The following is a 22,357-nucleotide window of genomic DNA, read 5'->3' as shown; positions in this document are numbered from 1 at the left end:
GGCCATCCAGTCGGTGCAACGCCAGATGGGGCTCCTGAATGCAAACATGGAAAAGATAGGGAAGGGCATCAGTGCATTGGTGGATGAGAACAAAGAGATGGCATCAGGTATGAGGGACATGGCTGCAGGGATGCGGGATATGTCTCAATCCGTGCTTCTCTTGTGCACAAAACTGGATCAGGACAGAACAACAAGGAGGAAGGACAGGCAGGAAGCACAGCGATACACCAAGGCTGTTATCCACCTGGCCACAGCAACTTCCCTTCTTTGCAGGCGATGCATCAACATGCAAGAAGGACTAGCATACAGCAGCAATGAGGTGTCCAGGGGCCTTGCAAGGGTGACGAGTGCTGTAGAGGTGCTGCTTAATGCTCAGTCAGCACATACTGCTGCTCTGGATGTACCTGAGAGCGAGGAAAGCACCAGTAGGAGCAGCATGACAAGCCCCCCTGTTGCTGAGACACGGAGGAGCAGCAGGCTCCATGGTGCTCCAACTGCCCACATACCTAGTGAGGACAGCCAGCCAATTTCACCTGGCACCGGTAGGCGTGGCCGGAAATGACTAATGCTGTCCACACTCCATTACCTTTAATGGGGAAGTGAGCCAGGACTCCCATTATTAATGGATACCATGTATGTTGCACATTTGTGCCTTTGAGTACCTGCGTAGTGCCAATAATTAAACTACGTTGGGTACATACTACACCTGTCTGTGTCTCTTTACTTACTCATAAATAGTTGTGTGTGATCTCTGCCCGTCTCTGTCTGCCATCTGTTGCTGACGCAACTCCTGCTGTGTTGGGGTCAGGCAGTGCATGTTCATCATCATGGTCCTGATAATCGCACAATTCCACCTCTGTGCCCTTCTTTGTAGCAAGGTTGTGCAACATTGCGCATGTTGCAATGATCTTACAGCAGATGAGTGGTGAGTACTGCCGTGCGCCTCTGCTTTTATGGAGGCAGCGGAACCTGCTTTTTAACAGCCCAAAGGTGCGATCCACAACGTTCCTAGTGGATTTGTGTGCCACATTGTATCGTCTCTGGGTTGGCGTTGATGGGTTCATGTAGGGTGTCAGGATAAACGAGCGGACGGCATATGTGCTATCACGTGTTTGAAAAAGATAGAGCCATTGATCATATGCGCAACAACACATACATCTGCAATAGCTATCAGGGTGTGTCACAGTGTTTTACCTAGCAGGTATCCTTCTTCGAATTCCCCCGCTGTCAGGCGTGTGTAGATCCCACTGTTCTGAAAGATGTAGGAGTCGTGAGTGCTTCCCGGGAATTTGGCCACAATGTCTGTGATGATGTTGTTGGCATCACAGATTACCTGAACATTGATAGAGTGGGTTGACTTCCTGTTTCTGTAAATGTACTCTGTGGCAGCAGGTGGGCAGATTGGGATGTGGGTGCCATCAATACAGCCGGTGGGCAGATTGGGATGTGGGTGCCATCAATACAGCCGATGCCGTGTGGGAACTGTGCCAGTTGATAGAAGTCAGTCTTGGTCTTTAGCAGTTCTGCATGTGTGTCAGGGAAGCTGATGTAATGATGCATTCTCTGCATCATGGCCTCTAGGAACTTCCGGAAGAAACAGAATAGGCAGCTCTGGGACACCCCACCTACAGCAGCAATCACCCCCTGGTAACTCCCAGATTCAAGCAGGTGTAGGCTACAGAACACCTGCACATTGGGTGGGATGGCGTGCGCCCTTGGTGTTGGGTGCTCCAGGAGTGGGTGCAGGTCCCTAATCAAGTCCAGGATGGTTTGGGGGTGTAGCCTGTACCTTTGCAAGATCTCTGCCTCAGTGAGTTGGAAGAGTGTTATCCGCTGTCTGTAGACTTGCTCCTCCCGTCTCCAGACCCTCTCTCCTGCTGCCTGTAGCCATAGCGGCCTTGCTATCACATAGAATGCCGTCATTCTAGTCACACTGTTGCATTTTGGGGCCTTTTTTATAGCCTGCACCTGGTTACCACCTGCTTTCAATGCATGGTAAATACCGACTCTTAAATACCGAATTTCATGAAATTCGGTATTTTAGCAGTTACCTACATCTGGATTGTCATTTTTTGCCATTTCTTATTTACCGATTTGGTAAATCCCGATTCGGTAAATACCGATTCGGTAAATTTCGAATCCGTAAATTACCGATTATTATTTACCGATTCGGTCTTTTTTGGTGTCCTACATCCATCCCAATTGCCCAAACCGGTCGGTAACTGCCGAAATTCTGTATTTTCGGCCGTTTCCGACCAGTATTGGGCTACCTACATCTGGCCCTTAGTCAGCAAAGCCTGGGACAATGGGCCCGATTTACAAGGGTGTTGCTATAATTTACGTGCTCCAGTTTATTCCTGGACAAAATTAAGTCACACTTCCCTAACAGCAAAATGGACACCCTATATGTGGTTGTCAAACTGTATACACCGTAAAAATGTAACGCGCCAGCCATCATTTGCTTTAAGTACAGTTTTTGAAAAACAGTTTCATTTTCCTACGGCTTCATTGACCTTTGAACCCACAAATATATGACCTACTCTGGGTGCCTGCGACCTGTACCCTTCTTTGCTTCATGAAGCTGTTTGTTTCACTTCAGGGCAGCTTTCTGCTATAAGTGAGCTGCATGGCTAAACATTTAAAAGGTCCAAAGACGAGACCTATTGGCTATGCCAATGCTTGTTTTAGTTAGTTGAGGTTTTTATTAGGCGATCAAATCTCTAACTTTTTTAATTGCCCCCAAACGGTTAAAAAGTTTACCCAGGATATCCTGTAAGGCTTTATGGAGGGCATGTTTGGACTATGGGTCTCAAAGATTAAAAGATAAAAATTATAGGGCTGTACTGCACGAATTAGCATCTTTGTCATTTTTAGATCAGAGTGTTTTCATTTACTCTAAAGTGCAAGGTTATTGCTCGAGTGATATGTAAAAAAAAAGGTAGATATTAGGTTTGCTGCATCACAAGTTTCTTTTGATTTAACAACAGCAAAATTGTGAATATATGTTTCAAATTATTAACCATCTTGAATATTCAGTAAGTGCTATACATTTTGTATTGAAGTCTTCTGGTGTTTGATCTTAGGATGCTAATATGCCATCTCACTTTATAATGATCTCCTGACTGTGTTCCAGCTGAACATTTTTTTTGTACTTTGTCAAATTATTTTGCTAGATGCTATTGATTCTATGACCCTACTTACGCTCTATTTTTATTCTGGCACTCACCGAATATGTATATTTTCCTGTATAACAACTCATAGTTGTTTTCTTTCCCTTACCAAAGACATGATGTACATTTTGACCTGAAGGTCATCTTTCTGTACCACATTCATATACACTGGTTCCAAAAAGGGACTCACTACTTTCTAGGTTAGCCCTCAACAGCCCCATTCCGACATCTCAGGTAAGGTTATGGTGAGTACTAGGTAGTAGTCTCCTTTTCCACCAGAGTGAAGACTGACTAGACGTGCCCTAGGACGTTTCAGAGCACCTCATATATCAACCTTGTATTCTTCAACTCTACTTCTAGAAATTCTTACAGCATTCGGGAAAAGAGACATCAACCATAGGTCCAAGAGATCTTTCGCCTTCCCTCTGTTTATTTACCTTGGCAGTTTTAACTCTCTGCAGCACATTGCTTTAGAGGCAGGGATGACATGATCTTTGTGAGTGTAATGATGATGTGGGAGTACTTCACCATCTGCAGACTGAGCACTCTAATTGGTACAAATGTCTAATTTGAAAAATTTCACAGAAACCTGATTTCCTCTTCTGAAAAATTTGAAATAATTAGTTTTCCTGCATGTATCTAGCATTCATCATTTAAAGACTTCCCAGCTCTAGAAATCACATAGAAAGAGTTTTAACTGTAACGTTTCTCCACTAAATCACAGGTAACCAGTTTCTCTGATCTTATATGTGGCGCATATTGACTTTAAGTAATGGAATCAGGCTGATCAATTTTTGCGTTTTTGAGCCATGTTTTAACCCCCCAAATTACTTTCGGGGTAGAAGCACAAACGTAGGTCACACAACACTTCTCCGTTATTTTAATACAAACTCAATAATGTAGGTTTCTGTCAAACGGGGAATTTACTTTTGTTGTACATTAAATGCTCTTCTGTAATTGCCTGCCATGGCCCCCTTAAGGATGCCCAATGGGTAGTTGTGAAATCACTTGACATATTTCTTGTTTCTTGCACTTTAGAGTCCACAGGGCATCATCCAAATCCCATAGAGGGTTGAAGTCTGATGTTTCGGCGTCTGCTGAAAAAAGGGCATCTGCTGAAAAAGAGCAGAGGAACAAAGAAGCTAGAGAATTGGATCTTGCAGATGACCCTGCCATCCCAGTCAGGAGGAAGCTAGTTTGGGAGGAAGACATTAGTGGTGAGCAGATAACGCCAATAGTTGAAGAGAATGAGGAGGAAGAAGATGACAATGAAGAATTCACCAGTGAGCCAATGCAGATATTGAAAGAGGGCAAAACCGATTTCAGAACAAATCAAAGAAAGAGAAGGTAAGATCTGTAAATGCATGGCTTGCAGAAGGTGTTGCGTAGACTGAGTCTTTGGTTCAGCTCTACAAGGTTTGTTTTCACACCAACGGGTGACATGAGTGAACTTAGTTGAATGCACCAACGCTTGAATGTGAAAGACTGGTTTTTGTAGCCCCATAGAACCCCACAGATTATAAAGTTGAAGTGGTGTCAATGCTTTTGAGTTAATGAAAGTCCCTGAACAGAAATCCAGGGACGCAGTGGTGATTGGGAACAAACCTTTTTCGTTCTTCTCAATGACACATACACAAATTGCACTAAGACAGATACTTTAACTAAAAAGCATTTTTATTTAAACAGATTTGCCCTGTTGCTTAGCACATCCAAAATAACCACACAATATAATTACATTAGCACACATGCATGTTGGAAATAAACAAGCATAAAATGAACATTTCAACCATGTTTAAATCTAAAAACTAACACCCTAAAACCTACTTCTGTGCACTATGCTAGGAGAGCATGGAGTAGTGTAACTTGCTTCTAGAGTTTCCTAGGTAGAAACAGCGAACTGCATATCTGTTTGAGCAAAGTGCTGCAATTGTCAAAAGGGAGGCCGAGTTCCCTGCAAAGGGTAAAGACACCTCGCATCAGCTCCTCTCCTCCTTGACTTGGATGCTCAATATCAGCTTTCAGTAGAAATTACAATATTGCAGCATCTCTGGTAGTCAAGATCGTCTTGGGCAGTATTTTGCATGATATCTGTGGTGAAGGAGATATCCTCACAGGTGGCCAAATTGCTGCCCTTTTATATTAATCGCATCTAAGATGGGATTTCCAACATCACCTTAGGAATGTCTGGCATAACCAATGGGCACTAAGATGCTAGTCTTAGATCCATTCTTATAAATAAGGTAAACATATGACAGTTCAGACTACACTGTTTTGGTTATTATTCTTATTTTACCTTGAAATAGAGATAGCAAGGAACTTGCTCCAAACTGAAGTCGCATCATGTGGCTTATCAATGTTATTATCTGAGCGACTTGAAACTTTTACGGGTTCTTCGAAAGATAGGAACAAACAACACCTGTGTCAATACAGACATGTTGATGGTTCTGTAAAAATCAGAGAAAAAGTGAGTCTCAGACTGCACAAACTGAGTCGGACTAAATGGTCTTCACGCCATCCTTGGCTTGTATGTCTGAATTGTGACATCATATGGGTGGAGAGATATGCAGGAATTTATCGAATTGATAGGGAGATCCATGCTCAGGGAGCATTAAGATACAAAATTCAATAATCTCATAATATCTGTTATATACAAATAAAGCATAAAATTACACAAAAATGTAAGTTCAAAAAAGTATCATTAAATAAAATAGCAAGAAGAAGTGCAATAAGCTATGCATTACTTTGTTTCTTAAGCCTTGCATGTTTCAAGTATGAAAACAGTGGAAGATATGAAAAGCATTATATCAGTTAAAGGTAATGATTACTAGCAATAAAACGGATGAGTCAGGATACTTAATATGCCAATTAAAAATTCTACAGAAATATACGTAAAAACCAAAACGTAAAAATAGTCAGTTGAAAATCTTCCACTTCACCGTACAGTCCCTGTGGTACATTTAGAATCCTCTGCTTGTTTCTGGTTAAATCACCACATCAGAGCAGGATAAAGATGATAATAACAAAATCGAGGAGCAGTAGAATGGTTAACTGCCAATGAGCAATAGAATGGTCAGAAATCCTCCACATAGATTGGATAACAAAGAGTGAAAAAATGATGGCATAAGTCTAAACAGTGCTTTAAATCCAGTCACCAGACCAGATCAAGTGTTCTTAAAAGGATGCACAATACCATTTGTTGTTGACAATTTAAATATTAAATGCACTATATCAGCAAAATAATTTGGAATTGTGCCTGTTGCAGCCTCTGAATCTCCAAAGCAGTTCTGGCTGTTTGTAAACTGTACGTATCTGCTGCAGAAGTCAGAGACTTCATTTTGTAGTAACACAGCAAATAATTAGCTAATTTTGTCAATACTCATATGTCTATCATATTAGTACTAGACCAAGGGGCGTTTTTGATTCCATGTTGAGCCGGTGGATACAAGGTTCTTCCAAAAAGCTGTATTGTTTTAGAAACGTAATCAAGTATAATTGATCTGATTTCAAACCATAATAAGTAATAAGTAGCATCAAATAGGAATGATTGTACAGTAAATAGCGGTGCATGGGGTTAGATGTAGCAGAAGTAACTAATAAAACACAACTCAACGCTGGAATCAAAGCACTACACATTCCATGCAAGCAACTGGTATCACATAGAAGGGAATAACCTATAGCTGGAGGTGCTGATAAACCCAGAATTGGCTTCATTTAAGGACATGTAAGAAAAAGGAATCTTTCATGAATGGAACAGATGTGAATTGTGCATTGTTTTGTACCGGTCTAATAAGTTATGTTTCTGGCACTTATGACAATGGAAAGTAGTAACTGGTAGGGAAATAATGCTGTGTATTAGCCATGTACTGGATGGTCACTAACTGAAAATGGTACTTCTTCCACCTGTTCAGAACTCAGCCTTGTATGTGGACTATTTTATTTAGTAATTGTTTTGTTTTAATTTCAAATTATACGGCTCGAAAATTACTGTTTTCTTTAGAAGTTGCCAATTCATAACACCGGATCTGAGTGTTTGTAATGCCCAATTTAGTTGTGTAATAGCTCTTAAATAAGCCTGGCGTCGTTGTAACAAACCTAGGTCTCATTTGAGGTGACCTAATGCTGAGGACAGGATGTTGTTTAGTGAGTACACTCTTAGAAAGTGCATGTATGCTATTATTAATAACTTTAAAAACTGTTTGCAGGTTTTCTTGATCTATCTGCCTAATTTTTTATGCAGCTTCTTTTTCTAAGTGTTCCATTCATTATAAATTCCATACATTTCTGTTCGTAAGAATCATTTATTTCTAGTGGTATGTAGTTCCAGAAGGAAGTCAGAAAAATACATGTTTTCTTTGATTGAGGATAAATGTTCTTTCACAGCCAAAAAACTGGAATTGTGCTAACCAGCATTGGCACAGTTTGCCCACACTAAATGTGCTAACTATTACAGGTGTATGTTTGCTATAGCGCGGATCAGGGCAATTCGCTTTAGGGTCTGGGGTGTTGGAAAGAAAACAATACTTGCAGGTATTAAAATCATAAGACCAAACCTTCAGGAGGGAAATGGGTGGAACTTACTGTTCCATTCAGGACCATTTTATTTATATCCAAATTGAAAATGTTCATTTGTGATTGCCATTTGTTAAGAGAATCAAATTAACTTTTGGTATAGAAGCCTTTTAAGATCTTTCATCTTACCAAATCCGAGACGGGGATCTGCTGGATGTTTTGGTCAGAAAAATAATTTCTTTAGTAATAATTCAGGTTCTAAATAACTCTTATTTGCCTTAAATTTGCCAAACGTTTGTTCTCCAAATGCTTCTCTCATCCCCATTTTCTTTCTAATGCTCATATCTTTGGATGGCCAAATTCTGACTCAATTAATTTGGATAGATCAGCTTGTAGTGGTGATTAGAGTCTTCTGAAGTCATTGTGTACTTTGCTCAAAATTTGAAGCTGATGGATGTAACCTGTCCTTGCTATGAAGGTAAGGATATTTCTTTAGGCTGTTTGGGTGCCTATTAGGAGGTGAAGGTACACAATGCTCCATTGTGTGTAGTTGTATATGTACCCCAGGAGTCTCGGCTGGTCCAGAAAGGAGTCGGACCTTGAGGTCTTCACGTCAAAGGCAAAAAAAAACCTTTGGTTAGTAAAGTTGGAACAGTGGTGTCCATAAATTCCACAGTCAGCTGAGTGACCCCTGCCTCAGATAAACTTTGGTCAGTAAAACTGTGATGGTCAATAGCATTTTGTTTAGCGCTACAAATACACTGAAGTGTGTACCCATTTTGTTAATAAATTGCCAAATAACACAATTTACAGAAAACGCTAACCCAATCAAAGGAAATCGGCCCCAATCAAGAGGGTATATAATATTCAAAGAATCTTTTATATTTGTTACAGGACTTTGGGCCGAACCGAGACCTTCCACCTTTAGCAGTATTTACTGGCTTCCAGTCTTTTTTATGATTAAAAAAACTCTGTAAAATATTCATATAGGACAGAGGGCGGTAGAAGACCCCTAGGAATCCTACCAGACTTCCTGAGATTCAGATCCATGAGCATTACAACTGATCACAAGAAAAGGTGGTGCAAACTGTTCCAATTTTTTATCGGTTATCTGTGAGATTTACAAATGACTCGGTCTTGAAGAAGATGGCTATATAAAGACACCATCTAAACGTGTTGACGCTTGATAAATAGAACCCAATCTGTGAGAAAACTGGGACCTTTGAATGCTCATTATTCTTCAGCATCAGGCCTCAGTTACTAAATGAAATAACCACGGATGTGTTCACTTAATGACATAGTCTTCTGTCTTTCCTGTGTACTCTCCTTGTTTTGTATGTACATTTGTTATTAATTAATTTTATATGTTTTTACTATGTTTCCTCATGATATTTGGAATTAAGTCATTGAGTATCTATGTACTGTTAAGCACATGCTTTTAAAAAAAAAGAAATACATTGATAATATTTTCTTAAATATTTTGTCTCGTAGTCAATAGGAAAGGGGTTGGAATTATACTGTTCCCTTAGTGTATGTTGAAAGCTTGAATGCAGGTGAGTGTGTCGTGCAATAGTACATTTAGTCACTAGCATTGAACCAGCATTGTCTCCAAAGGAAACACATGACTGTATAGTACCCTTTTCCTTTGGCATAAGGGGTCCCTCTCAATGTTCTAACAATAGACAGTTCTGCAGGTATCAGGGCTTTTCTAAGAACCTGTCCTTTTGTGGGAAACAACAACAGCAGAAGACAAATCCTCTGTACAAATCCTTCAGGGGAAGGGGCAGAGGTCGCCTGCAGGGCTCTGCCCGACAACATGTCTCCTTCTCATCTCCTGCCTCTCCAACCATTTTTGTAGAAATGCAGCTCTAGCTCTGGCATCTTAAAGAATGCTTTCCACATGGGGAACGGATGACCTACATTCTACCTCACTGGAGGACTATCACTACAGACCCCAGGGTTTTGAGCATCATAGAGAATGGGTATTCCCTACCCTTCCAGGAGTTACATCTCCTTTTCCTCCCCGACAAGGGCTTTGCTCGGAAGAGCATCTTCTGCTTCTCCAGCCGGAAGTTCGAGCATTGCTTCAAAAGGGTCCGGTACTTCAAGACTGCCAAAAAGGATGCTCATGTACAGCCGATTCTCGACCTTAGGATTTTGACTTTTTACCTCAAACAGGAGAAATTCAAAATGTTGACCGTGGCACAGGTTCATCACGCACTGGGGAAGGAAGACTGGATGGTGTTGATTGATTTACAGGATGCACATTTTCACAATCCCATTCTGAAATCACATCGGAAGTATCTGTGTTTTATGGTGGGGACTCAGCATTATCAGTTTGCGGTACATCCGCCCAGTCTGACTTCCACTCCTCGGGTCTTCACAAAGTGGAAGGCAGTGGTGGCAGTACATCTCTGAAGGTCAGAGATTCCTGTGTTTCCCTATCTAGACGACTGGCTGCTCAAAGCAAAGTTGCTAGAGATGGTGTTGTGTAATTTGCAGTTGACAACACGGATGTTGTTCCGCCTGAGGTTTTCAATAATGTTTCTAAATCTCACCTTGTACCCTCTCAGTGAAACCTGTTCATAGGGGCAGTACTGGACATTATAGTGAGTTGTACCTTCCCGCCTCCACAGAAGATTCAGGACAACTAAACTATGGTTCCACTGTTTGAAAATGGAGCTTTTGTTCCAGTCCTGAAGGTTTTGCACCTGCTTGGTCTGTTTCCTTCCTGCATTTTGCTGGTCAACCATGCACGCTGGCATATGAGGGTCCGCCAGTGGTGCAGCCGCAGGCAGTGGTTTCAACACAATTGAGATCTGAAGGAGTTGGTCAAAATCTCCTGAGACATTGCTGTGGATCTGCAATGATGGATTGTGTCAGTCAACCTGTCTCAAGGGAAGCTGCTTCACCCTCCTTCTCCCATGGCCACAGTGATAACTGATGCTTCCACTCTAGGGTGGGGCTCTCATCTGGGGAACTGGAGGTCAAGGGTCTTTGGTCTCCAGAAGGAAGATTGTTTCGCATCAATCTTTTGGAAATGCGGGCAATGCATTTTTCTTTCAAGGCCTTCTTCCCTTCACGGTTGGTCGGTTCAGATCTTAACAGACAACACTACCGCAATGTGGTATATCAACAAGCAGGGAGGAGTAGGGTTGTATTTTCTCTGCAGAGAACCTCTGTGTCTCTGGTCCTGAGTTCGGACCATCAGATTTGTGTAATAGCAAATCATCTGACCAGGGTACTGAACATGCATGCAGCCGTATTCAGCCGATCACGAGGGGCGTCTCCATCCAGAGGTAGTACTTCACATATTCAGGATGTGGGGTTTTCTTAGTTGGACCGGTTTGTCACTCACGAGAATGTGCACTGCTCGTCATTCTGCAGTCTCCAGTAATCGACACAGTGAGGGCTAACAGCTTTTTCACACGTCCCCCACCCCCATATACTTGATTCCTCGAGTTCTGAGGAAGATTCACCACAAGCTGGCCCAAGTCATATTTGCTCTACCTTCTCCTGCTCGAGTTTGGCTCAGCAGCAGTAGGACAGAATCGTGTCTGTGGCCGGCAGCAGCACCAGCTTGCTATTAGACCCTAAAAACTGTTACCGGGAATACAGGGGGGCACCCTATGGGAGCCCCCAGTACATGGGATCCTACATCCAACACTGGAATCGATGTTGGGGTAGGATTCCAACATGTTTGATGCAAAATGTGACCGATTTCAGTGCAGCCAATATGTAGTTAGACATCCCGTAATTGACATGGTGCCCACTATATGTATTATATGGCTGACCGCACTTACAAAGCCAGGAGAATTGACTCCGGGGTTTGTACAGGATGTCCTGCTCATGCAGGAGCACCCTCACACTTATAACCAAGCACCCTGCCCTCAAGACTGAAGAGCCTGCCATAGGGGTGGCTGTCAGGTTTTAAATGTAGTGACCTAAGATGTAGGGAAACTTATATCTGTGGTGCGTGGTGCAACTCCAACTCACAAAGGCTGCAATGGCAGGCCTATAGTCACAGTTTAAGTGGTCTCCCATGGGTGGCACAATATATGCTGCAGCCCAAGGGAGATCCCTGGTGTACCTATGCCTTTGGTACCGCAGTACCATATTCTAGGGACTTATAAGGATCCACCAGTAGCCAATTTGGAAGGTACCAAAGTACTTACCACTGTCAAATTTAGGGAGAAAGCAAAGAGACTGGGGTCTTGATTAGCAGGCTCGCAGTCAGACTAGACATAAAACAGAGCAGCACCAGCAACAAGTGTGGGTAACCATGCTAGAAGGCTCCTACCTTCCTACTGGGAGAGAAAGCAAAGTTCAGTAGACTTTGTGGGATGGACACCACCAACTCGCTGGGTAGAGCGATTTAATCGCTGGGGGCCTTTCGGCGCTGGGCCTGGCTGAGCACCACTGGCTTTCCAGGGAATGCCCAAGCCTTGCTTAGGGACATGCCCTTTGATGGCTCTTATCTTTTTGGCACAAAGGCAGATTCAGCGCTGCAGCACTTTAAGGATAAAAGAGCTACGGCCAAGTCCTTGGGCTTCTCCATGGTTCCTCGTCAATCTCGTTCCACCTTTCGCCCCTTTTGTGGTCACAAAAGGGATATCCCACCACGTCCATACCCTCCCAGCCTTTTGGTGGCCGATAATGTGGGTCCAATAGACCAAGTGGGTCAGGTAGCCAGAGGCCAGTCCAGAACCTGGAAGCTGCAGCATCCAAACCAATTTAGTTTGCCCTCTAACGATCAGAGGCTTCCAGTGGGTGGGGGGGTCAGGATCCCCTCCTCCATTGGAGATAAATAACATCAGACAGTTGGGCTTACAGATTGTCCATAGGGATTACTCCATCCCCTTTGTGCCCACTCTTCTACCCATGCCACTTACGACCGGCTAAAGGCGGACCACCTTTCCTTGCTCGATTAGGAAGTGCTGTCTCTCTTGGCTACGAGAGCCATTGAGAGGGTGCCAAAATCTGAAGTAGGTCATGGTTGCTTTTCCTGCTACGTTCTGGTGCCCAAAAAGGACAAAGGTCTTTGTTCTATTCTAGAATTGGACTTTTTCAAGCTCTTCAAGAAAAAGAAGAAATTCACAGTGCTCACACTCACCCAAGTCCTCCCTGCCCTGGATCCGGGAGACAGGATGGTAGTGATGGACTTGCAGGACGCATTATCCTATATCCAGTCCTTTCTGCTCACTAACGTTACCTGCGGTTCACGGTGGGCATTGTCAGTTTGCTGTGCTCCCTTTAGGCCTTACCAGTGCCCCTTGGGTGTTCACCAATGTGATGGCGGTGGTTGCAGATCATCTGCGGATGTCAGAGGTTTGAAGGCTGCCTTGCCACAGGCAGTCGTCTCCCGCTTCCAGACTATGGCAAATCTTCAGCACTCGCTGGGGTTCACTATCAATGTACCACAGTCATACCTGACTCCCTTTTAAGATACTCCCTTTCATTGGAGCTGTTGTAGACACAGTGCAGTATTGAGCCTTTACTTTGAGCAGCGTGTCCAAGATATTCAGGCTATGATACTGATGCTTCAGCCTCTATCCTGGAGAATGACCCTGAGGTTGTTGGGCCTCATGACTTCCTGCATCACGTTGACATATGCGTGCTCTGAAGGGGGATCTGAAATCCCAGTGTTCACAGCATCAGGAGAATCTCTACGACATGGACTAGATCTCAGAGGGAACGGCAAACGATCCGATGTAGTGGCTGACGAACTGCGCCTGTGTCAGTAGCAGACACCTCCCCCTTCACCAACCAGAGCTACCTGTAGTAACAGGTGCATTTCTTCTGGAATTGGGAGGCCATCTGAAAAGGTGGAGATCAGAGTCCTCTGATCTCTGGCGGAATCCGGGCTTCACTTCAATCTGTTGGAATTTAAAGTGATCCATTTGACATTGAAAGCCTTTCTTCCTTCGATCAAGAAAAGGCTTGTGCAGGTGTTGACGGACATACCACCACCACCATGTGTTACTGCAACAAACGGGGCTGGCTGGGGTTGTGGACCTTTTGGCAAGAGGCTCTGCGTCTCTGGACATGGATGGAGTGCTAGGGCATATCCCTGGTGGTTTAACTCTTGGCGGGCTTTCTGAACGCTAGGGTGGACGAACGTATTCAACGTTGCCTAGCAGATCAAAAATGGTGTCTCCATCTGGAGGTGGTGCAAGATCTCTTTCAAGAATGCACAATATTCACAATTTTGCATACTGGAGTTTCCAAGGCAGCTATCGATCAGAGACACTTTTTATCTTGAGTGGAGCTCTGGTCTACTGTATGCCTTCCTGCCATTACCGCTCCTGCCCAGAATTCTCAAGAAGATCAGGAAAGACTGGTTCAGAAGCTAAGGCTACTTATTGGCCATTTCAGCATTTTTGCGGTTGCTGTTCTAACCTTCATTGTCCAAGTCACATGTTATGGCTAGGTACCTAAAGGGTTTGCAACAAATGTTTCCTCCCAGGCCATTAATTATGCCCCAGGGAGTATTAAATCTTAATCTTAATCTAACTTTTTCAATGTGTGCGCCCTTTGAGCCTCTGCATAATTGTCCTTTTCGGTTACTGACCATCAATACTGCTGTTCTAGTGCCTAATACATCAGCCAGGAGGGTCAAAGAATTGCAGGCACTCTCAGTACATTCCTCCCTACACCACCTTCTATCCGAACAAGCTGGTATTCCTGAAAAGTACAAGAAACGAAAATCCCGGCACTCTAACCATTCATATGTACAGTTTTATATATAAGTCTCTAGAACAATAGAAACACCATACAGGAATTATATAAGAAAACTAAATTTGTTCATTAGTAACAGTGATTTATTTCCTAGTACATATCAAAGTAGATTTTTTCACATCCAATATCTTAACATTCACAAAGGACAAGTTCTGTGATGTGCTCAAAATTCCAGTTCTTTATCAAAGAAAAAGGAAACAGCCCTCACCCCTGAAAAGTACCTCCTTCCTTCTGAAGGTTGTGACTCCTTTCCTTGTAGGCCAGAATATCACCCTACCTACCTTCTTTGCTCTGCCTTAGCCTTCCAACGAGAGGGGGTACACCTCCATGTTAACCCAAAAAGAGCATTGCTGTTCTAGCTTGATCGCACAAGAGAGTTCCGGGTGGATGATCAACCCTTCATGAGGTATGTAGGGACCAAAAAAGGGACGGCTGTGCAGAAACGGACCATCTCAAGATGGATAGTACTCTGCATAAAGTTCTGCTAAGCATTGTTCAAGAAGCATTCCCCCCCACCCCCACCCCGGAGGGCTTGCAATGTCATTCCACGGGAGCCAAGGCTGTGACCACTGCGTTAGTCCCCGTCCTGGATATCTGTCAGACGGCAACATGCACATCTCTGCACATATTTGCCAAGCACTACTGCCTTGACAGTCCGCTTTATTGCTGTAGGTATTTTCCCTGTCCGGACCTTCAGGACGTTCTGATTTATATCGGCTTAACGGACCCACCTCTCCCTAGGCACAGCTTGGCAAGATACTTACCTTTGGTAATGCCTTATCTGGTAGAGACTCTGTCTAGCTGCAGATTCCTTACTGTGCCTCCCATTCGCTCTGCTCTGCACGCTTATTACAGTGTAAGGGTCATCCTTCTATTGGCCTTAGAATTTCACACCAGCTGTCCGACTTCATTGTGCCTCTGTGCTCCTGGCACGGAAAGTCTCAAAAGTAACTGACGTCAGTGACGGGGTGGCGCCTATAAAGCCTCAGCACTCGTTATTTGGTGCACGGATGGTGCAGAGCTGAACAACACCACCTGCCGATGTGCAGGGGTACTTCTCAAAAACATCTGGATCCAGTTTGATGCCTGGGTAATTTTCTAAGTAAGAAATCTGCAGCTAGTAGAATCTCTACTCGGTAAAGCGTTACCGAAGGTAAGTAACTAGTGCATTATGCACAAACTAGATAGTGCACCAGATTGACCGAGGAAGAGTAAAGAATCTCAAAGGAGGAAGACAGGGACAAGGTCTGACACGTTATTATGGCCAAGAATGAGGACTTGGAAAAAAAGATTTAAACACAATAATCTCCTCATACTGGGGATACTGAAATCAACTAACACAGACAAAATAGAGAACTATATTGAAATAATGCTTCTGTTGGTCTTCGGTTCAGAGGCCTTCTCACAGCTTCTGGTGGAGGAGGGGGTGCATAGAGCCCTGTCTGCTCAGCCTCTTCCTGGAGCTCCCGCCATAATTACATGCCTGCTCAGTTTCATGGATTGAGACATGGCCCTTTGACTGACGACAGAAATGGAATAAAATCTCCCTCTTCCAGGAAGCCAGAAGGAAATCCTCCCTGGGAAGAAACAATTACTTAAATCAAACATCAAGTATGCCATGCTGCATCCTGCTTGACTAAACAATGTAGCAGATGGTAGGCAACACATTTTGAGTTCGCCTTAAAAAGCTTCTGAATTCATGAAGAATCTGGCTGAAGGAAGCCCATGCAGCAATAACTCACGGAAGCAGGATTGCTTGCAGCTTGTCCTCAGGGACTTGGACTGAAACCTATTTACAGCACTTCAGTTCTCTGTAATCGGATGGCATAACTGACACATCATATGTACTCTGATGCAGTCAGGGTGTCTATGCATGTGCCTGAATTTGTTCTTGAGTTACTGAGATATACATTCCCGGACACACCATGAATACAGAATGCAAATCACTGCCCCTCTGACCTCCCTGCACTACAAATGAGGGGTGACTGCTGGTTTTCAGGGGTAACACTCCCTTAAGTGTATGTATTAAACCTAAGTTGGGGTAGTTCCAAGGTGTAATGGTTGCTGTGCTTTGGGATTTCTTTAGAAATGTCCTGGCTGGATTGGGCTGCCAGAGTGGGTGGGGGAAGTTGGGGTTACATAGTTGGTTTATTGTAATTTGTTTGAGGCAAGATAACTAACTGCACTACTGTCTGGGGAGGTGCTTACTTACATCTGACTATACCCGCACACATTGGTGCATGATTAATTATTCATACCTTACTATGTGGAGCACATATACAAGTAGCACTTTGAGTTGCTTGACGTGGAATGTACTGAGTCTTAAAAATCCCCGGAAGATACGTCAGGTGCTGGGCTACCTGGACAGCGATCAAATCAGTGTGGCCCTGCTTCAGGAAACGCATCTTACCACCAGAACTCTGGTGGGGCTTGCATCTAGATGGACGGGGCATTGTGTATCCTCATCTTATTCCCCTTATGTTATGGAAGAAAAGCACACCACTACAGATACTAGGTACATACATTAATAAGCATGGCTGCTTTGCGCTGCTCTGGGGTAGACACAGTGGGGTGGCGATCACTATTGACACATGTTATGGCCTGAACACAGATGTCCTAATGATCTATGCGACCTTATTGGGCATGATACTGAGCACAGAACCACAGTCTCTAGTATGGGGAGGAGATTGTAACTGCATTCTGTGAGAAGACCTCGATAGATCCTCGTTCACAACAGTGCAGCTGTGACCCAAATATGCACCATTGTGGCATAGCATAAACTACCAGATGTGTGGCAGCACAGATAACCAATGAGAAAAGAAGGCACTTTTTACTTTAGCAGTACATGATATGTGGCCCTGGACAGATTACTGGCTGATAACACACGATGTAGGGCGCTGGGTAATCAAGGTTAAACACATGGCAAATACACTTTCAGACTACTCCCCAGTCCTGCTGCTGTGACCAGCGATGTCTGTGTTGACACTGCTGACTAGGTTTTGGAGACTGGATCTAGTAATTTTGCACAGTAAGTAATTTCTTTTTTTATTATGCATGATTAATTAAAACCATTGCATACATTAAATAATCTTTAAAATCAATATCCATTATTGTAAACATTTTGACCAGTTAATAAAATAATTCTCTGTTGCAATAGAACAATTAATCAACTTTAAAATGATCCAGTCTGTATCTTACATAAATCTGCACAAAATGTAATTAATATTCTAATCAGGATAAAAGTCTGTATCATAAAGGTTATATTATTGAGCAGTTCGCTCACAGATTCCATTGTAGAGAATTTTTTATGCAGTATGTTAATGTCTTTCTCCATAGAGTTCCCTTACCATTCAGGTTATTCGAGGCAACAAAAGCAGCTTCAAAGTGTCACTGCTGGAGTGGTCCTAATACTATGCTTAAGTTATTAAGGTTAGCTATCCTCGGCTGACTAGTTTAGTTCTGAGGACCATCATGTAGGACTAGGCCGAGGCTAGTACAGATATGTTTTTCAGTCTCTGTTCAGTGAGATCAAGGAATTTTGTAAGGCGGCAATTCAGCTGTGTTAAAGTTGAATTGAAGCACAGAATTACCGCCGGTCTGCAGGACCTGATGCCATGCTGGTTGAAAAATGGCTTTAATAAAGTTTTCCTTATATCTTTTAGTTTATCGCAGATACAAATGATATGGATGAGGTTCTCGACTCCACGAGCACATAGCCTGCATAGCTGATCTCCTCCTCTATTTACCCAAGGGGGTAAAAATGGATTCATTGCACCAACTCCCAGACAAAGCTTCAACAAATTTTCTTTCGTTGTTATCTTTATTCCTGCATTTAGGTAAGGTTGAGGTTTTCCGGCTTCGTAATTATTGAGCACAACCCAGCCATGAGCTCGTTTTGATAGTGCTCCCTTGTCCTCTGTAGTAGATTTAAGTCTTATTGATTTTGTGACTAGTTTTTTTAACACACAATGAGCTGTTGAGGTATTCCAAAGGTCTGTTAGACCCAGAGCTTGGATGGAATCCAAGAGGTATTTGTTAGCTGGTGATTTCCCTGTGCGTGTTAGTTCTACCCAGAGGTGGTTATTTAGGGAACGCTTATCCGCAGCTCTGATTTTGTGCCAACATTTTGCATAGAGTCCTATTCTCTCTGCCGCTTGATTTTGTAGCCCGAATTACAGCCGTTTCTGATAGATACATCTGCCGTGTGGATTCCTCACCTTGTGAATATCCCCCTTGCGTCAGCAACATTCGGAATTTTTCTTCGTAGCACGCCGGCGTGGACGACGTCACAGGAGCACGGCATCGCGCGCGACTCCGTCTGACGTCACCGACTCCTTATTAGACCCACGTCGGCGTGATGACGTCAGTTCCCTTTTTTCCGCGTCGTCGACGCTAACGGTTTCTGGGATCTTCTGCGATACTTTGTATCTTCTACTAGTTATAGTATTACTATTTCATCTTTATTTACTCCTTCTTCGTCGAGAATGTCGTCGAGGAAGACAGGATTCAAGCAATGTGGATCTTGCGCTCGTATGATGTCGATCACCGATCCTCATAACGATTGCTTATGGTGTCTTGGATCGGACCACGATGTTAAAAACTGTCGATCCTGCTTCAAGATGAATCCTAAGGCGTTACGTGAACGTAAAGCAAAACTTCTTCTTGCGAAGGTAAAGGGAAGAGAGATTGGGAGATCTTCGAGGTCGACGTCGAGACGCTCGAAGTCGAGACAGAAGTCGCGTTCGAAGTCGAGGTCGGCTTCGAGGTCAAGGTCCAGAGCGAGGTCGAGATCCAGAGAGAGGTCGAGGTCTGGATCCAAGTCGGCTTCGGGTCATGCTTCGAGCTCCTCAAAGAGAAAACACAAGACGAGAAAACACAGTTCCAGACATCATTCTGGGAAAGAGTCTTCGGATTCGAAGAAGAAGTCTCGTAAACATCACAAGGACTTCGTATCTCCTTCTCCCTTACAGTCTATCGGAGGTTCCCCGGTTCCGGAGCAAGAACCGGATCCGGTGTCACACCATTCTTCGGAGCATGAAGATGAAGAGGAAGTTCCTCGAGCTCCGACTCCGGTAGAAGCCCCTGTAGATCAAGAGGGTCAGAATATACCGATGTCGGAACATCCTCCTCCAGAACATCCAGTAGGTTCGTATCCTCCCTTTCCTGGTCCAGGGCAGGACCCCTCGCATTTCCTTAATGCGATGTTTGGAGTTTATTCGAGAGCAATGTACCCCACTGGTGCACCGGCTGGTCCCATGGGTCCATTGTCTTTCAACTTCGGCATTCCTCAAAGTTATGCACCAGCTCCTTTTATGCCGTTTATGCCGGCGCCTTACACACCTTGGCTCGGTACGGCTCCACCGAGGTCTTCGACTCCGCATACGGCTTCGCCAACTTCGGATCGACCTCGTAATTTGGATCGAGGTACCATGCCGGCCCGTGAGTCTCGTCCTCCATCTGCCCCGGCTCCTCGGTCGACGTCGGATCCGGCTCCGTCGGAGTCGTTACCGGATCCATCGACTTCGGTTTGTGTGGAGTGGTCGAGACGCAGAGCTCAGCGTCTCTTGGAGGAAAAGAGATGTGAAGATTCTGATGTTGAAGAAGGTGAACTTTTAGATCAAGGTGACTGTTTTGAAGACCTACATAGTGCTAGTGGTCTGGAACTCTCTCCTGAGTGGGGTTTACCATCTGTTTCTGATGCACCATCTAAGGACGTGGCACCCTACCATGTTGTTATTAGAAAGGCTGCAGATCTACTCAATCTGACCTTACCTACTGTTGAGTATAAACCTAACATCCTGACAGAGGTTTTACACTCTCCTTCTTCTATTATAGAGCCTACACTTCCATTTACTGAGGCTTTAACTGATCCGATAATGGAGGTCTGGAAGAGACCGTTGACTGCTCCTGCTGTTTCAAGGTCTGTAGCAAGACGCTACAGGGTGGCACCTGGTGACCCCGAGTTTCTCTCTTCACATCCTTCACCAGAGAGTCTTGTGGTACAGGCCGCTTGTTCCAACAAGTCTGCAGGTTCTTTTCCTCAGGTGCCAGCAGACAAGGACTCTAAAAAGTTGGATCAGTCTGCAAAGAAGATTTTCTCCTCAGGTAGCATGGCTCTAAAATCTACTAATGCTACTTGCCTTTTGGGGAGATATGTTCATGCGTTAATGGACTCTGTGAAGCAGTTGTCATCTAAGCTTCCAGAGGATGACAGAAAAAACTTTAACGAAGTGGTCTCTGATACTCAAGCTGCAGCCCGCTTGGTAATTCAGAGTGGGATGGACACAGCAGACTCTGTTGCCAGGATTATGGGCTCTACGGTTGCCACCAGAAGGGCAGCATGGCTGAAATCCTCCGATTTCTCTGCAGATGTACAATCCACGTTGTTGGACTTGCCTTTTGATGGGACAGGCCTTTTTGGGAAGAAGGCGGATGTGGCTTTGGAGAGATTCAAAGATAGCCGTGCTACTGCAAGATCTTTGGGTCTCCAGACAAGAGGTTCTACCACTAGGAAGTTTAGAGGGTTTGGTAGATCCTCCTTTCGTCCCTTCAGACAAGGTCAGCAACAACAGCAGCAGCAGCAGAACCCTCTGTACAAATCTTATAGAGGTAGACAGAAGGGTCGTGGACGTGGTCGTCAGCTCTCCTCTTCCTCTACTTCCTCCAATAATACCCAACCCCCACCTACATCAGCAAAGCAGCCCTAGATCCACCATTCTGGATCATGTGGGTCCGGTAGGGGGTCGGCTTACTCATTTTCTACGGGATTGGGAATCGGTTACATCAGATCTTTGGGTTCTCAATCTCGTAGAAAATGGGTATGCACTTCCTTTTCAGGAGTTCCCTCCCAATTACCCTCCTTGCCAAGGTTATTGTTCGGAGGACCATCTTCTCCTCCTGCAGGAAGAAGTCCTGGCACTATTCAGAAAGGGTGCGATAGAGGTGGTTCCAGAGCAGGAAAGGGGTCAGGGGTGCTACTCCCGGTATTTCCTGATACCCAAGAAGGATGGCAGACTTCGGGCAATCCTGGACCTCAGGATTTTGAACCTCTATCTCAAACAGGAGAAGTTCAAAATGCTCACACTTGCACAGGTTCTTCAAGCGCTGATGGAAGAAGACTGGATGGTGTCGATCGACTTGCAGGATGCGTATTTTCACATCCCAATCCTGAACTCGCACAGGAAGTATCTCCGTTTTACGGTGGGATCGCAACACTACCAGTTTGCGGTCCTTCCTTTTGGGCTTACTACTGCGCCTCGAGTTTTCACCAAGGTGATGGCAGTGGTGGCTGCGCATCTCAGAAGATCGGGGCTACCTGTGTTCCCCTATCTGGACGACTGGCTGATCAAAGCGGAGTCGCCGGAGAATGTGCTTCATCATCTGCAAGAGATAACTCAGTTGTTACACAAGTTGGGTTTTTCGATAAATGTACCCAAGTCTCACCTGGTGCCCTCCCAGCGCAACCTGTTCATAGGTGCGGTACTGGACACTGCTGTATGTCGTGCATTCCCTCCACCTCAAAGGATTCACGACATACAGGAAATGATTCCTTTATTCTACAATGGAGAGGTTGTTCCAGTCTTGAAGGTCCTTCGTCTGCTCGGTCTGATGGCTTCTTGCATTCTGTTGGTCAACCATGCACGCTGGCACATGAGGGCACTCCAGTGGTGCCTCCGCAGGCAGTGGTATCAGCACAACGGAGATCTCAGGGAGTCAGTGAGGATCTCCAGAGAAACTGCAGCGGATCTGTCTTGGTGGGGCGTGGAAGGCAATCTGTCTCAAGGAAAGCCTTTTCAACTGCCTCCATCGGTGGCCACAGTGATAACGGATGCATCCACTCTAGGGTGGGGTGCTCAACTGGGGGACCTGGAGGTCAAAGGGCTTTGGTCTCCAGAGGAAAGGTTGTTTCATATCAACCTTCTAGAATTGCGGGCGATACG

At 44.5% G+C, this 22,357-nt stretch overlaps 1 protein-coding gene across 10 annotated transcripts in view; it reads left to right on the top strand.

Annotated features, from left to right (window-relative positions):
• Positions 1-22,357, top strand: part of SAXO6 (stabilizer of axonemal microtubules 6) — a 541,049-nt gene that overhangs the window by 321,711 nt on the left and 196,981 nt on the right. For all 10 annotated transcript variants that reach the window (XM_078676490.1, XM_078676481.1, XM_078676550.1 and 7 more), the window contains one exon: positions 4,209-4,517. In XM_078676490.1, the coding sequence (XP_078532616.1) occupies positions 4,209-4,517 (309 nt within the window). The remainder of the gene's footprint in view (positions 1-4,208; positions 4,518-22,357) is intronic.

This window comes from Lissotriton helveticus, chromosome 1_1 (assembly GCF_964261635.1).
Source record: "Lissotriton helveticus chromosome 1_1, aLisHel1.1, whole genome shotgun sequence".
In the NCBI taxonomy this organism is placed as follows: domain Eukaryota; kingdom Metazoa; phylum Chordata; class Amphibia; order Caudata; family Salamandridae; genus Lissotriton; species Lissotriton helveticus.
The sequence above is the reverse complement of the archived record's forward strand: the minus strand, read 5'-3'. Positions and strand labels throughout refer to the sequence as shown.